The sequence below is a fragment of the Leopardus geoffroyi genome, chromosome D3 (genome assembly GCF_018350155.1).
Source record: "Leopardus geoffroyi isolate Oge1 chromosome D3, O.geoffroyi_Oge1_pat1.0, whole genome shotgun sequence".
NCBI classification, from domain to species: Eukaryota; Metazoa; Chordata; class Mammalia; order Carnivora; family Felidae; genus Leopardus; species Leopardus geoffroyi.
In genome coordinates, this window is record NC_059339.1 from 48,291,884 (window position 1) to 48,307,794 (window position 15,911).

The following is a 15,911-nucleotide window of genomic DNA, read 5'->3' on the forward strand; positions in this document are numbered from 1 at the left end:
TGGACCAGAATTTAACAAATGCTGAACAAAAGGCCTGACATAATTAATAAATAACTACATATTTCCACAAAAGTAACATTACCATTTCAGAATCCTATTACTAGAACAAGTCATTTAAAAAAATTTTTTTTTTCAACGTTTGTTTATTTTTGGGACAGAGAGAGATAGAGCATGAACGGGGGAGGGTCAGAGAGAGAGGGAGACACAGAATCGGAAACAGGCTCCAGGCTCTGAGCCATCAGCCCAGAGCCTGACGCGGGGCTCGAACTCACGGACCGTGAGATCGTGACCTGGCTGAAGTCGGACGCTCAACCGACTGCGCCACCCAGGCGCCCCTAGAACAAGTCATTTAAAAAAGTTAAATTCCTAGTGTTCTAAAACTTCCAAAATGTTTTATATATACTAAAGGGTGACTAGCCTTAATCTATAAAGAACTCCTTCAAATTAGTAATAAATAGACAAATCACAGAATATAGAACACAATAGGCAATTCACAGAAAAAATGCAAATAGCAAATGCTATGGGCTGAATATTTGTGTCTCTCAAATATTTTAAGTATTTATGTATCTTACCTAGCAATTTTATTTCTAAACTTCATTCTACTAAATTCTTGTTTAAGTACACAAAGATCTATATACAAAAATGTTTGTTCCAGGGGCGCCTGGGTGGCGCAGTCGGTTAAGCGTCCGACTTCAGCCAGGTCACGATCTCGCGGTCCGTGAGTTCGAGCCCCGCATCGGGCTCTGGGCTGATGGCTCAGAGCCTGGAGCCTGTTTCCGATTCTGTGTCTCCCTCTCTCTCTGCCCCTCCCCCGTTCATGCTCTGTCTCTCTCTGTCCCAAAAATAAATAAACGTTGAAAAAAAAAAAAATTTAAACTTATAAAAAAAAAAAAAAAAAAAAATGTTTGTTCCAGAAGTAGTTATAATAGTAAAAGACTAGAAGCATTATCAAAAGGGTATACGGTGGGGCGACTAGGTGGCTCAGTCAATTAAGCATCTAACTCCTGGTTTTGGTTCAAGTCATGATCTCATGGTTTATGAGATTGAGCCGCACGTTGCAGGGCTCTGCACTGACAACATGGAGCCTGCCTGGGATTCTCTCTTTCCCTCTCTCTGCCCCTTCCCAACTTGCACTTTCTCTCAAATAAATATATTAATTAAAAAAAAAAATCAACCAATAAAACCATCCATATTTTTAAAAAAGGGGGGGGATATGGTTTAATTAAATTGTTAGATCCATATCATGAATGCTATTTTTAAAATGATGTAGATCTACAAATACTGATAATGAAGAGGTGCAAAGAAATATACTACTATGATCACATATACAATTAAGTGCTAGGCTCATCTCAAGCACATCTGCTTGGTATAACTCTTATCAGACAATAATCCACAATATAATAAGATAAATATAACACTCCCAGCTATGGTAATACATATTCTTTGTCCTTCATATTTACATAATAAAAGTACTGAGATAAAAATTTCCCACTACTCTAACATCAAGCCTCCAGATTAGACCATTATCATTTGTAACTTATTACCTAAGTGAATCAGGACTTTCTTAATATTATTCAAACAAAACTAAAACCAGAAATAAATTGATGTGCCTAAAAGAGACAACTGATAAACTTATCTCAATTTTTTTGTTGTTGTTATTAAAAAAATACTTTTTAGGGGCACCTGGGTGGCTCAGTCAGTTAAGCATCCAACTCTTGATTTCATGATCTCACAGTTCGTGATTTCGAGCCCGTGTCAGGCGCTGCCTTTGACAGCACGGAGCCTGCTTGTGATTCTTTCTCCCTCTTTCTCTGCCCCTCCCCCACTCACACTCTCCCTCTCTCTCTCAAAATAAGTATTTTTTTAAAAAGCTTTTTATTCTGACCAACTAATTTCATACCAATTATGCAAACAATTCTGAATCAGAATTTGTATATGCATCGTTTCACTTCACCTTCCTTATTAAGTAATTTCGTCAAAGGTCCCACATACAATAATCTACTGGGCCAAGATTTGGATCCAAGTCTGAAGAATTATACACACAGAACTTGTGAAATACATGTTTTAGCAAAAAGTAATCTGTGAAAACTCTTTATATTTGAATGTGTAATTACTAAAATGATGTTAAATGAGAAAAACTACAAATATTAATGCCTGGGAATAAAAACTGCAGATTCTATCATGTGTAACTGTTGGTCACTTTCAGAAAGCCTTGCTATTCTAACTTGACTTTTAATACTCTAATGAACATACCACTTGTTTTATTAAAGAAATATCTTTAAAGTACTAACTCTGTATTTCCAGGTCAGCATGTAACATTTGGGTTTACTTCCTATTCACTGAAGAAACAGATCTTGCATGCCTACTTTGAGGCATTGTTCTAGGAACTAGAACAAAACAGATACACTTCCTCCATTTTTTTTTTTTAATTCTAGTGAATTCAAGTATTTGAATTCCAGTGAAGTTTATGCTGTATATAGGAGTAAGCAGATCTAATTATGTAAGAGGATGGTGATTTACTTTGAATACAAGTCTTATTCTTAAAGTTCAAAGTAATAATCCTGAACTTTTATCTGGATAATAGTGAAAATAACACAGGAAAGTTTACGCTGGATTGACTACAACATTTTGCCACCAGTATAAGAAACAACTTAAAAAGTTCCTAAACTTTTCATTTTATCTGGAAGTAGTAGACCCTCTAAGAGAACACGGAGAAAAATACTGTGCTATAGTAATAAACTTAGTTGCTAAACTAAAAAATATTTCAGTCTTCTCAATTCACAGATATGTATAAAACTACAAATCAACTACAAATCACCAATATCAATGCCATTATTACACATGCATTTTTTTTAAGTAAAAAAAAAAACATTAACTGCTGAATTTTCTTTTACTAACCATGAACACAGTAATATACGATTAGTAAATTTAATGGGGTCAACTTTTTGTGTAGCTTTTTGAAAAGACATATTTTGTGTGGTTGGTCTGCAAGTTTTAGTTATAACAGTCTTTGTGCTGATTTGATTTAATTTTTCAGTAAAACATTTAAAAGCTAAACACAGCTTTTAAAGAACTAATGAAGCTCAAAAGATTCTACAATTTCATTCCTAGAGATAGTACTTTTATTGTAACACTAGTACACAATGTGCCTTATTATACTAGAGCTAATGGTATAAATTAACAGAATACTTCTCTGCTTTTTTAAACAATCACAACAATAAATTATGTCTATCTGTTCTTTGTATTAATTTCCATCAGACTCCTAAATTACAATGACAACATTTTTAGACAAGTTACTTCCCGCCCCCCCCTTAATTTCATTTTCAAAGCTGAGAGAGAAAGAAGGAAGGAAGAAAAAGGGAAAAACAAAAGTCACTTCAAAGCTATCAGAATAAATGCATCTAGACTTTGATCTGTAACGTTCTGTTTAGAAAACTACTACCACATTATCAGTTAAAGCTCCCAAATATGTCACTTAAATAATAATTAATGTAATAATTGCCTTTTAATTATTCTGTCACTTAAATAATAATTAATGTAATAATAATTGCCTTTTAATAAAAATTCTCCGCATTAGTCTTTTTCCATTTTTTTGTCACTTGACAGAAGTTTAATGTAAGAAATCCCACAAATGTTTCTTTTCCTTGACTAATTAACCCCATTATTTAAAAAATGGTAAGTAGATTTAACAGTTTTTCTAAGATCTCTTGATACAGAAATATGTATGTAGAAATACAGGGATAGCCAAACGATTTCGATATTTTGATTTTAACTCAAAGAACAGCTAATAATATCTCAACAAATGTTAAAGAGTTCTGAAAGTTAAATTGTTTCCTTTTATAGGATTTTGATGTTTTCTAAGCATTTCTCGAACTGTTTAAAAAGTGGTCCCCTCTGATTTCTTCCACCTATTTATCAAAACAAAACTTTTAATGTAAAACATGAAGCCTACTTTTAAAGCTAAGAAAATGTTTTATAAGCAATGAATATTAAAACTTTAAATAAAACTCATATAAAATCTTTTTTCATCCAATAGATATCATAGAATTAAAATGTCGTACAAGGAACTCATAATTAAGAAAGTAGACATTCCTGCAAGCTCATATAACTTTCTCTCTTTTTTTGGCAACTGTAATTTTCTTTTGCATTCTTTGTATATGAAATATCAAAATTTAACTGATAAGTTTATTTGTCCTGAAGAGACTTTTAAAATACTGAAAAGTTCCTCACAGATTTCCATCGTATTGTTTTTTGAAAAATTAACTTTTATTTCTTAAGTCAGATCCCTACACAGAAAACAGACTATACAGAAAATGACTAGTAAGAAATTCATAAATTATGCAAACAAAGCAAAAAGCAACAGAACTACTATAGTAGAAAGAAAAACTATACATTAGTAATACAAATACAAAACGTGACATTTTTAAAAATAGTTGGTCCCAGATGCCTGGGAGGCTCAGTTGTTAAGCATCTGACTTTGGCTCAGGTCATGATCTCACAGTTCATGAGTTGGGGTGACCTCCAGCCCTGCTTCGAGTAAAACATGAGCTCCGGGCAAGCCCCGTTTCTTTCTTTCTTTCTCTTTCTCTCTCTCTCTGCCCCTTGCTCACTTGTGCCTTCTCTGTCTCAAAAAAATAAATAAAAGGGGTGCCTGAATGGCTCAGCGTCCAACTTCAGCTCAGGTCATGATCTCGCGGTTCATGGGTTCGAGCCGCATGTCAGGCTCTGTGCTGAGAACTCAATCTGGAGCCTGCTTCAGATTCTGTGTCTCCCTCTCTACCCCTCCCCCACTCGCACGCTGTCTCTCTCTCAAAAATAAAAACACATTACAAAAATTTTTTAAATAAATAACAAATAAAAAGAACAGTTGGTCCCAACGTTTAGAACAAAAAATTCCTATAAAAACCTCAATTCCTTTCTCCAAAAATCAGTTACTATTTTCTACATGCACATTGCTATATGCATTATTTTTTTGTTCTCCAAATCTTATAGCAACGTCCATTCTTGTAAACACCCTATCATTTTCTTAATTACAGTTTCTAAATAGTGTGCCATCATTACTGTAGATGCTGTGAGAATCATTACCAAATTTCTTGCTCTCTCTCTCCTGGTAACCAAACTGTATGGAGAAACCTCCGAACTCCCCTGCCACTGACTGGATCTTGCTGTTATTCTAAACCTTTAATTGACCTAATTTTATAAAATAAAAAAAGAAATTCCATCATGGGCACTAAACAACTTGAGGGGGAGGGAAGAAATGGAGCAAGTGCCACTTTTGTGAAGCTACACTGATAATTTATTATATTGGCTCTCTTTGTTTTCGGTGTATCTCATCAAAAATATAAAAGCTTCTGTATTACTATTTAAGTGTTAGAATATATTATTTCATCATAAGTAATTATCAACAAATTAACCTTAACTCCCTTTATCTGGGTGCACTTTTGTGCTTTGTTTTTCAAAATCAAAATCTAGAAAAATTTTTTGCAAATATGAATTCTATCTTACACTTAACCTCACATTTTGCAACTGAAATAGCTTTAGGCTGGCAATATGCCAAATGTTTTAGCAGGCAATTAGCAGAACAGAGCGCCACTTACTGGTTTTTAGTTATTATTCACAAGAATATTTAAAAAAGAAACATGATAATTTCATTCTCTGAGATTGGTAACAAACTTTAATAGACTTCATCCCATTCTAAGAATAGAAGAATACAACAGCATCTCTACTGAAAACTCTAATAACAAATTACGTTAAAATTACCTCTTAATGCTGAAACACAACATCAGAAAACATTCATAAAAATCAAGGGAAATTCATATAAATTAATAAATCCTTAATAAGTAAACAAAACAAAACAAAACAAAACCATCGAGTAAAAGTTTAACAGCTTATACTTGCTAAGATAAAATTATATTTTCTCAACCTTCTAGCTCTAAACAAATGTTTGGCTATTCATCTATTAAAAAAAATTTTTTTAATAAAAATACAACAATCTCAAATGAACTGTCCAAAAGACATGAAAGTAAATAAGCTTAAAAGCTAAATTAAGCAATTTAACTTCTAAATGCAAAAACAATTAAACTAGTGTCAAGTTCAATGTTCCTTTTTTATAGGAATGACTATTACTTACTTTAAACTGTATTTTCAAGAATCAGCTACCAACTTGAAATAACTGTTTTACTTTCGAAGGCTAACATAGCATTCTAGTGGAGAACGATATCAAGCTTATTTACCTTGGTTTGGTTGCATATTCATATTTGGTCTGGGGCCATAGCTTCCTATTGGCTGCCCTTGACTCATCGTCATCTGATTCTGTACTGGCACGCTCTGTGATGATGGCACAGAATGGTTGTAACCTCCCATGGATCCATGGCTACTTGAAGGCATGTTCATGGAACTGTTTGTCATATTGAGTTGATTGGGTCCCGGTCCCTGAATAGGCATATGGTTAGGCCCTTTGAAGAAAAGTGGTCAGAACCAAATATGAAAGTTAAAACACATGGTCTGTTAAAAAGTACTTTAAAGAGCTTTTTATTTTCTTTTGCATACATAACAATAGCAAACAATAACTTGAGTATTTAATCAACAGCAAGCAAAGTAAATGCATTACATGAATGAGAGCAAATACTGTGAGGTAGAACTTATTCCCATTTTATAGATTAAGAAACTAATGCTTTTAGAAGCCAGCAACATTCTGAAAAAGAAAAGCAATGATCAACTAGCTTTATAAGAGAGCAAACATATAAAGCAGAAGTAATTTTTTATTTTTATTTATTTTTAAGTTTGAGAGAGAGCATGTGTGCATGAACGGGGTAGGGGCAGAGAGAGAGGGAACCCCAGGCAGACTCTGCCCGAAGAGCACAGAGCTCGACACAGAGCTCAATCTCATGAATCGTGAAACCATGATCTGAGCCGAAATCAAGAGTCAGACACTTAATGGACTGAACCACCCAGGTGCCTCTAAAGCTGAAGTAATGAAAAGTGTGTAGTACTAGCATATAAATGAATTAACAGATCAATGGACCCAGAGCAGAGTCTAAAAACACACCCAAATTTCTAATTCTGTAAATGATAATAGTGGTGAAATTCAATAAATAGTGTGACAAATGAGTAGCCATCTGGAAAAAGTCCTACCACATTCCTTCCACCAAAAATAGTTCCAGATGAATAAAATATTAAACATTAAAAAAGAAAATGAGGAAAAGAAACCATAAAAGAGAATTTTAAAAAGAACTTTTAAAATATTCTTGAAGTGGAACAGCCTTCTTGCATGCCAGAAAACCCAGAGCCATAAAAAACTGATAAACTAGACTAGACTACATAAAAATAAAAAAATGTAAGTATGACCAAACCAGACAAAACGAAACTAAGTATTAAAAAGTAGGAAAAAATTTTTTACAAGACATATCACAGACTGAACTAATTACATGAACATATAAAGTAAGTAAAAGACCACCAGCAGTAAAAAAAAAAAAAAAAAATGGCAAGGGACAGGAATGATTAGTTCACACAAAAACTACCAAAGAGACATAAATATGAGAGGACTGCCTGCTTCATTTATAATAAAAAGGCCAATTAAAATTATGAGATCCTTTTTTCATTTTTCAGATTCTAAAGACCCAAAGTTTTGATCTCTGAAGAAAAGTAATTTCATACATTGTTGAGGTATATAAATATATAAATGAGTACTATTTTTACGTAGAGCAATTTGGCAATAACTACCATATTTTAATTTTTTAATGTTTATTTAGTTTTGAGAAAGACAGATTGTGAGCAGGGGAGGGGCAGAGAGAGAAGGAAACAGAATCTGAAGCAGGCTCCAGGTTCTGAGCTGTCAGCACAGAGCCCAACGTGGGCTCGGAACTCACAAGCCATGGGATCATGACCCGAGCCAAAGTCGGATGCTCAACCGATTGAACCACCCAGGTGCCCTGGCAATAACTACCATATTTTAAAATGCATATATGTTTCACACAGCAGTTGCAGTTCTAGGACTTTATCTTATAAATATATAGGTCTTCATGTACATATGTCCATGAATGCAAAACTGCATATGTATTTATTTACTTGTTTGCTTACTTTTATTTTACAGGCATATTCACATCAGCATAGTTTTTAATACCAGAAGATTAGACATGACCTGTATTTCATTATAAGGGAATAGTTCAAATAAATTAGGGGCTTCCATGAAAAAGAATGAAATACAGCCACCAAAAGCATAAGGCAGCTCTTTATGTACTGAGTGGTCTCCAAAATATATTTTTATATACTTATGGTCTCTAAGATATATCTTTAAGAGGGAAAAATATTAAACATAATACTACATAATATATGCCACCACTTGTATTTTTTTTTTTTTTAAGAGTAAGACAAAAGAAAAAGGAATGTGCATATGCATATGTTTTAGATACAGAGAATTATCTCTTGAAGGATACCCAGACACCAATGACTCTCTGGAACAAAGTATCTGGAGGTAAGGGCTGTATACCCTTTGGTACCTTTTGATTTTGGTACCAGCGACATACATTATCTTATTTTTTTTCAAATAAGTTAAACATTTTTAAAAAGGAATATGAAACTGATGTTATCTGACCAAGATCAAAGAAGATATAAGTAGCTCTATGACTCAGATTTACAAAATAACAAAAAACAACACAAAAATAGGAAACTGAAAGACTAGATACAAATTTGTGTGCCCAAAAAAGTTGGCTAAGGTCTATTAAGGAGGTTTTAAATAAAGGAAACATAAGTAACTGGACCAATTTCTCCTACACCTAACTAGAACACTCTATAAGAGACTATTTTGGAAGCTCTACAGTGTTCTGGACAACCTATGTCATAACTAGTTGAAAAATCTCTGGTTTATAAAGAATGTAACTACTCCAGATGGCCTTATACAAAAACCCAAATGTCACATTAACAATAATTACATTGCTGCTCAAGTGCTTCTCTGGCCTTAAGCTTGAATTTATATGGAGAAGTCAAAATTCTAATTAACAGTACGACCATAAAAAGTCACAAAACTCCTAACTCGCACTACCCTTCCAGTTCTAAAAGCAACAGGTCCTGATGAGCTAAATGTGGACTCACCAGAAGTTTCCTCTTGACTACAACATAACAAGTAGTTAGAGGTCTTTATTCCTATTCCTCCCCTCCCAGGGTGTGGGTCATGGGGGCCATGGACTGTGGCAAGCCCCCAAAGGAAACAGAAGACAGCCACTGAAACAGCATCACCCTTCTACACAATCAATCGCACACCCATCTTCTATAAACCGGGCTATCTGGCTTCTTTTGCTCTGTGTTCTCCTTTACTTCATTTTCTACACCCACTGTCCCTGGATACCAATGCTACCAACCAACACAATCAGCTAAGACAAGACTATCCTAAAGATGCTAATTACTAATTTTACAAATGAATTGCTTTGTTATTTCATTTACTTTCATTATTGCTATCTGTATAATACTTTGTTAATGAAAATAGCCTTTGTCTTTAGAAAGTAAAAATATTTTCACATTAAATGAAGGAAACAACCCACCAAGAATTATGGGTATGGGTTGTAGCTATTGTTGCAAAAACAAAAGAGTTTAATGATACTTTTCAGATTAAAAGTTCAAATCAGCAAAAGGTAACTAATTAAGCATCCAACGGCCTGGAAGATACTCTAAATGGCTCCAAACTTAGAACGGAAAAATAGTAAAAGGAATAACTCATTATCTAAAACATCTGAAATTATTTTTCCTTTAAATTTGCTTTAATATCAATTTCCATATTTATATTATGCCATAAACATATATATTTGTAAAAATTTATACTCCGCTTCAATAGTATCAATGTGGAAATACTAAATATATTACATTAGCACTTTACAGATTGTTTTCTTTCTTTTCCTCATGTGTTTTTTCCAGCAATACTGTTTCTGAGACCAGTAAATTTTTAAGTAAATACAAAACCCAAGGAAATGTTATAATACCTTTATAATCTATAAAGAGATTTTAATTCTTAAGTCATGGCGCAATGCCTTTTTTTCCAAAAAGCTTCTAAAGCCAGCTGTATTGCATAGTTTCAGACAGACTAAATTTAGCCAGTTCTGTTCATCAGAGGAATGCTGTGTGTCAGCTACATCAAAGCCCAAGGGCAGCCTGATAAACACTGAATACAGGTCACGTAGCTCTGTAGCTAACAAACTCTAAGAGAGCTTGTACTCGGGGGCATTCAAAGCAGTTTTGTCATCAACAATCTAGTATCCCTTGAGCCCCCATGTCGTTTCAGTTGCTAAGCAACTCTGGTGTTAATGTCTTAGAGGAGAAAAACTTACCAGGCATCTGGCCGTTCATCTGGTTCTGCATGTGTGGTGCAGGAGGACCCCCACCTACCATTCCATCTGAAGGCATGTTGTGAGAGCGTGGAGGTGGGGGAGGGCCGCTCTGATTCATCCCTCCAGGACCCATAGGCATATTCTGTGTGGGTGGCTGAAAGAAGACAGTTTAGTAAAACAAGAGAAACAGTTAGACTAATATATTAAAGATGCATGTAACAGTTGCCTGTACTATTAAACTAAATAGGAACAAAAACACAAATACATTTCAACTTATTCTAATGCATTTTAATAACAAATTATTTACATCAAATTTAATATGACCCCCAAACTTAACAAGATCATTAGTGTGAAGATACCTTCTGACCACCTCAGACCAAAAGAACACCACAATTAAAGTATATTTTACTTTATAAAATCTCAATAGTGAAAATACATTTTTTAAATATTCTATACCAAAATTCACATTTGTTTATATACAAGGATTTTAATGTGTTCACTGTTGTTACTTAAATTATGTTTTAAAAGTGAAGTTTCCTTTCATTATTAATATATTTAGACATATTTACTATTAATGATGGATTTTACCTGAAAAGTCACTGTAACAAAAATTTATAAAAGGACAGGAAGCCCCTAAATATGATATACTTTGTACTGTTTGAGGGGGAAATAAATTTTGGCAAGGGAACGTTTTAAACCACGAAGACTCAGTTCAGTCCAACATTTTTGTGCCGACGACTCCTATAGATCGGAAACATTACTGATGGCCTCCAAGGGTACAGAGACAGCTGCCTCAAAAGGATGCCTTTGGCAAATTTCCTAATGAAAGTGTGAAGAAAATCACTGACTAACCTTGAGAGTTCACAAAAGGGCGAAAGGAAAAACACAGATACAAGGTGGTCTGCAACACCTGGTTCCCTTCTTGGGGATATTTTGGTGAAGAAAGCAAATGGTTAGTTTCTTTCCAAATCCCCATTTTTAAGCCTACAGGAGGAGAAGGAGCTATTATTTACAGATCTATTTCTGCCTTCTTTCTCTACCTCTCTATGTTCTAAAAACATAATGTTGGCTCCCATACTTCAGTCATTCTCTTCCTCCCACATTTTTTAAGTTTATTTAATTTGATAAAGAGTGCAAGTGGGGAGGGGCAGAGAGAGGGAGACAGAGAATCCCAAGCAGGCTCCGCACGCTGCTAGCACAGAGCCCAACACAGGACTCAATCCCACAAACCATGAGATCATGACCTGAGCCAAAACCAAAAGTTGGACACTCAACAACTAAGCCACTCGGGTGTCCTTCTCCCACATTTTTACATGGCTACTTAGTTACTGTTTCTGTACCATCCCGATTTTGTGAACACAACCCTCTCTGATACCCTTAACCAATAAAACATTGTCTTGTAGTCATCACACGTAAATACTCAAATCGCCAACCATTTAACATCACCAACATTTACACAAATAACCAAGTACAACTCTAATAGCACCCATTTAAAATTCACAGTCTTGGAGTGCCTGGATGGCTCAGTCAATTGAGCATCCAACTCTTTTTTTTTTTTTTTTTTAATTTTTTTTTTTCAACGTTTATTCATTTTTGGGACAGAGAGAGACAGAGCATGAACGGGGGAGGGGCAGAGAGAGAGGGAGACACAGAATCGGAAACAGGCTCCAGGCTCTGAGCCATCAGCCCAGAGCCTGATGCGGGGCTCGAACTCACGGACCGCGAGATTGTGACCTGGCTGAAGTCGGACGCCTAACCGATTGCGCCACCCAGGCGCCCCGAGCATCCAACTCTTAATTTCAGCTCAGGTCATGATCCTAGGGCTGTGGGATCGGGCCCAGGAGGGGCCCCACATCACGCTTTGTACTGAGCATGGAGCCTATGTAAGATTCTCTCTTTCCCTCTGCCCCTCTCTCCCACTCATGCTCTCTTTCTAAAATAAATAAAATTCAAAAACAAATTTAAAAGCAAATAAGTAAATAAATAGAATTCAGAGTCTTAGTTCCTTTACTACTAAATCTAGAAAATAACTGCTCTTTATTAAATATTTTTTCTTCAATTCATTTTAATTTTTTTTTTTCCAACGTTTATTTATTTTTGGGACAGAGAGAGACAGAGCATGAACGGGGGAGGGGCAGAGAGAGAGGGAGACACAGAATCGGAAACAGTCTCCAGGCTCTGAGCCATCAGCCCAGAGCCCGACGCGGGGCTCGAACTCACCGACCGCGAGATCGTGACCTGGCTGAAGTCGGACGCTTAACCCACTGCGCCACCCAGGCGCCCCCAATTCATTTTAAATTCTTTATCCACTTCAGATTCTTTAAACACTTAATAACTTCGTTCAGAATTTAAAAAAATTACCAAACATCAACTGTCACATATCTTACTTTGAAATGATCCTTTACTATCCTTCAAATATGGCTGACTGTGACCTTCTTCTCATTTGAAAATAAAAATCCCGCCTTCTATATTCTTGTCCAAATTCTCTGCTGAAAATGTATGTTCTCACTCTCAATAGGTTAGAGCTTTTTCATTTTCTTGCGACGCACTTAATGAAACATCAGTATTCACGGCTCCCATCGTAATACAGTAGCTTCTATCAAACTAACCCATCTGCCAATAAAAGTTATAAAATCTACACAAATGTAAAAATTGTTTGAAGGCACTGAAGAGCAATCTACACGGAGAGAAACAGGAGGGGCTACAACTCTTGAAAGAAGGGAAGCACAGAAGATCAGCTCCTCCAAACACCTTGGATTTTTCCCTAACTTTGCTGTGGTAACAAGAAAACAGAGCCCGAACAGAGGCAGCAGCCCTACTGGACTGAGGAGGAGGAGGAATTCTGGACTATCAGAAAGCTAGAACCTGAAGAACAAAATCCCAGAGTGGAAGAACCACAAACAGGATGAAAATTCACAAAAACTAGCATAGAACAGCAGTTAAGAGGCTAAAGAGCTGAGCAGAAATTTCAGCTTCTGCCCAGGGCTAGGGAAACAAAAGACTGGCAGTAGTCCCTACCAAGTCAGAAAGGCCTTTGTAAACAACGCAAGCTCTCTGTTGAGACTTCAAAAAAGGCTCTTCTTAGATTAAGGTCAAAACAACTATATCAGCCCTAACAACTCTTATAGACAATGCTCAGTACTCAAGGTACTCTAAGTACTTTACCTTCCAAAGGAAAACTTAACTCTCTTTGCAATTAGATAACACCAAGTAGAGCTCCACAATTGTTCATTCATAAGTCTGGCATTCAATGAAAAGTTACAAAGCATTCCAAAAACAAGATTAAACGGACAATACTCATTAGGATGGCTATAATTTTTTTTTTAAAAACTACAGAAAGTAACAAGGGTTGGCAAGAATGTGGAAAAAATGAAACTCATACATGCTGGCAGGATTGTAAGGGGTGCAGCCACTATGGAAAACAATTTGGCAATTCCTCAAAAAGTTAAACATAGAGTTACCATATGACACAGCAACCCCACTTCTGGTACAGACCCAAGAGAACTGACGACACACAGTCACACAAAACTTGCACACAAATGTCATGGTAGCATTATTCATAATAGCCAAAAAAACCAAAAAAACAAAAAAAAAAAAAAAACAAAAAATTCAGAAACAACTCAAATGTCTATTAAATGATAGATAAACAAAAACATTCATACAATGGAATACTATTCAGCCACAAATGAAATGAAGTATCAATACTTCAACATACTTCAACATACAACATAGATGAATCTTGAAAACATTATGCTAAGTGAAAGAAGTCAGACTCAAAAGGCCACACATTTGTATAATTCCATTTATATGAAATATCCAAAATAGGTAAATCCAGAGAGAAAGAATGTAGACTAATTAGATGTTACCGGGGAATGGACAGAGGGAAAACTGGGATTGAATGCCCACATTTATGAGGTTTCTTTTTGAGTTGATGAAAATGTTTTGGAATTAGACAGTGGTGATGGTCGGATAGCACTACGAATATACTAAAAACCAATGAATTGTATTCTTCAAAAAGTTAAAATGGTGAATTTCATGTTATGTGAATTTTATCTCAAATTTTTGTAAAAAAAAAAAAAAAAGAATAGATGAACAACTAAAAGAAATAACAGAACACAGAAAAAGACACTCAGGTCATTCATATTTTGGAGTTATCTGAGAGACCTTAAAATAACCGACTGATATGCTCAGTGGTTAAAAAAAAAAAAAAAAAAAAAAGGATAGATGGAAAATTTCAGCAAAGTACTAGAATTCTTAGAAAAGTCAAATGGAAATTCCAGAACTGGAATATACAATCAATGAAATTAAGAACTCACTAGTTTAGAAACAGCAAAATAGAAGATTGGTAAACTGAAAGAAATGTATAAAAAATATGACACACCAAGAAACATAAAGGCACAAACATTAAAAAAATAAAAGCATAAAGACATGTACAACATGCTACAATGGTTTAACACACATCTAACTGGAGTTAGAAAAGCAGAGTAAATGAATCATAGGCAATATTTTAAAAATACCAGTCAAAAATTTTCCAAAGCTAACACAAGTCTCTAAGCAGACATGCGAAGTTCTATAAACCTCACCAGAATATGAAGAAAACGATACCCGAGTCAAAGTCTTAAAAACCAAAGTCAGAGAAAATCTTAAAAGTAGTCAGAAAAAATAAGACACATTATCTTCAGGAGAAGGACAACAAGACTAATGACATTTTTTTTTTATCAGAAATAAATGAAATAGAAGACAATAAAATGACATCTTTAAAATGCTAAGACAAAACAAGAAAATAAAATAAACCAACCAATCTGGAGTTCTATAAGAGAAAATATCTTCTGACGTGAAGATGCATTAGTAAGAGCTTCAAATAAACAAAAGCTGAGAGAACTTGTTACAGATGAAGGGAATTCATCAAGCTAAAGGAAAATAACCCCAGATGGCAGCAAAGAAGTAGAGAACTTAATACAGAGAAATGGAAAGGTAAGTGTTTAGACAAATACAAATTAATACTGATATTTAGAATAATTGTAACAAAGGCTTATATGGTTTAAACAGACATAAAAGTATAAAATATATGACAGAACTAACACAAAAGACAAACACAAAAAGGAATAAGTTAAGTACACTGTTCTAAGTCTCTTGCATTTTTCAGCAAGTGCTAAAAGTACAAATTTAGACTGGAATCTTTATAAATCCAAAATGTACACTGTAATTTCATATGCAACTACTTAAAAATGTATACACATATAAAAACGTACAGCTAAAAAACTAGTAGAGAGAAAAAATAATGCTTGATTAGTTCAAAGAAAGGCAAGGAAGAGACCAATAGAAAACTAATACCAGGCTGGTATTCTCAAATCCTATTATATCATGTTCTGCGTTAAATGTATCTGGACCCAACATTTCACTTAGATAACAAATATTATCAGATTGGATTTTTAAAACACCCAACTATATTCTGTTTACAAAAGATCCACTTTAAGGACATACACATGTTAAAAGAAAAAGATACTATGCAAACACTAATAAAAGTATGGTAATATCGTTATATTTATATCAGACAGTTGACTTAAATCAAAAAACACTACTCAAAATACTAGA

The 15,911-nt window shown here is 34.7% G+C and overlaps 1 protein-coding gene across 5 annotated transcripts in view; it reads right to left on the bottom strand.

The window, feature by feature from the left end:
- Positions 1–15,911, bottom strand: part of SS18 (SS18 subunit of BAF chromatin remodeling complex) — an 89,414-nt gene that overhangs the window by 38,445 nt on the left and 35,058 nt on the right. For all 5 annotated transcript variants that reach the window (XM_045459338.1, XM_045459339.1, XM_045459337.1 and 2 more), the window contains exons 4-5: positions 10,317–10,470; positions 6,234–6,455 (exon numbers count right to left, since the gene is read on the bottom strand). In XM_045459338.1, coding sequence (XP_045315294.1) covers positions 6,234–6,455; positions 10,317–10,470 — 376 coding nt within the window. The remainder of the gene's footprint in view (positions 1–6,233; positions 6,456–10,316; positions 10,471–15,911) is intronic.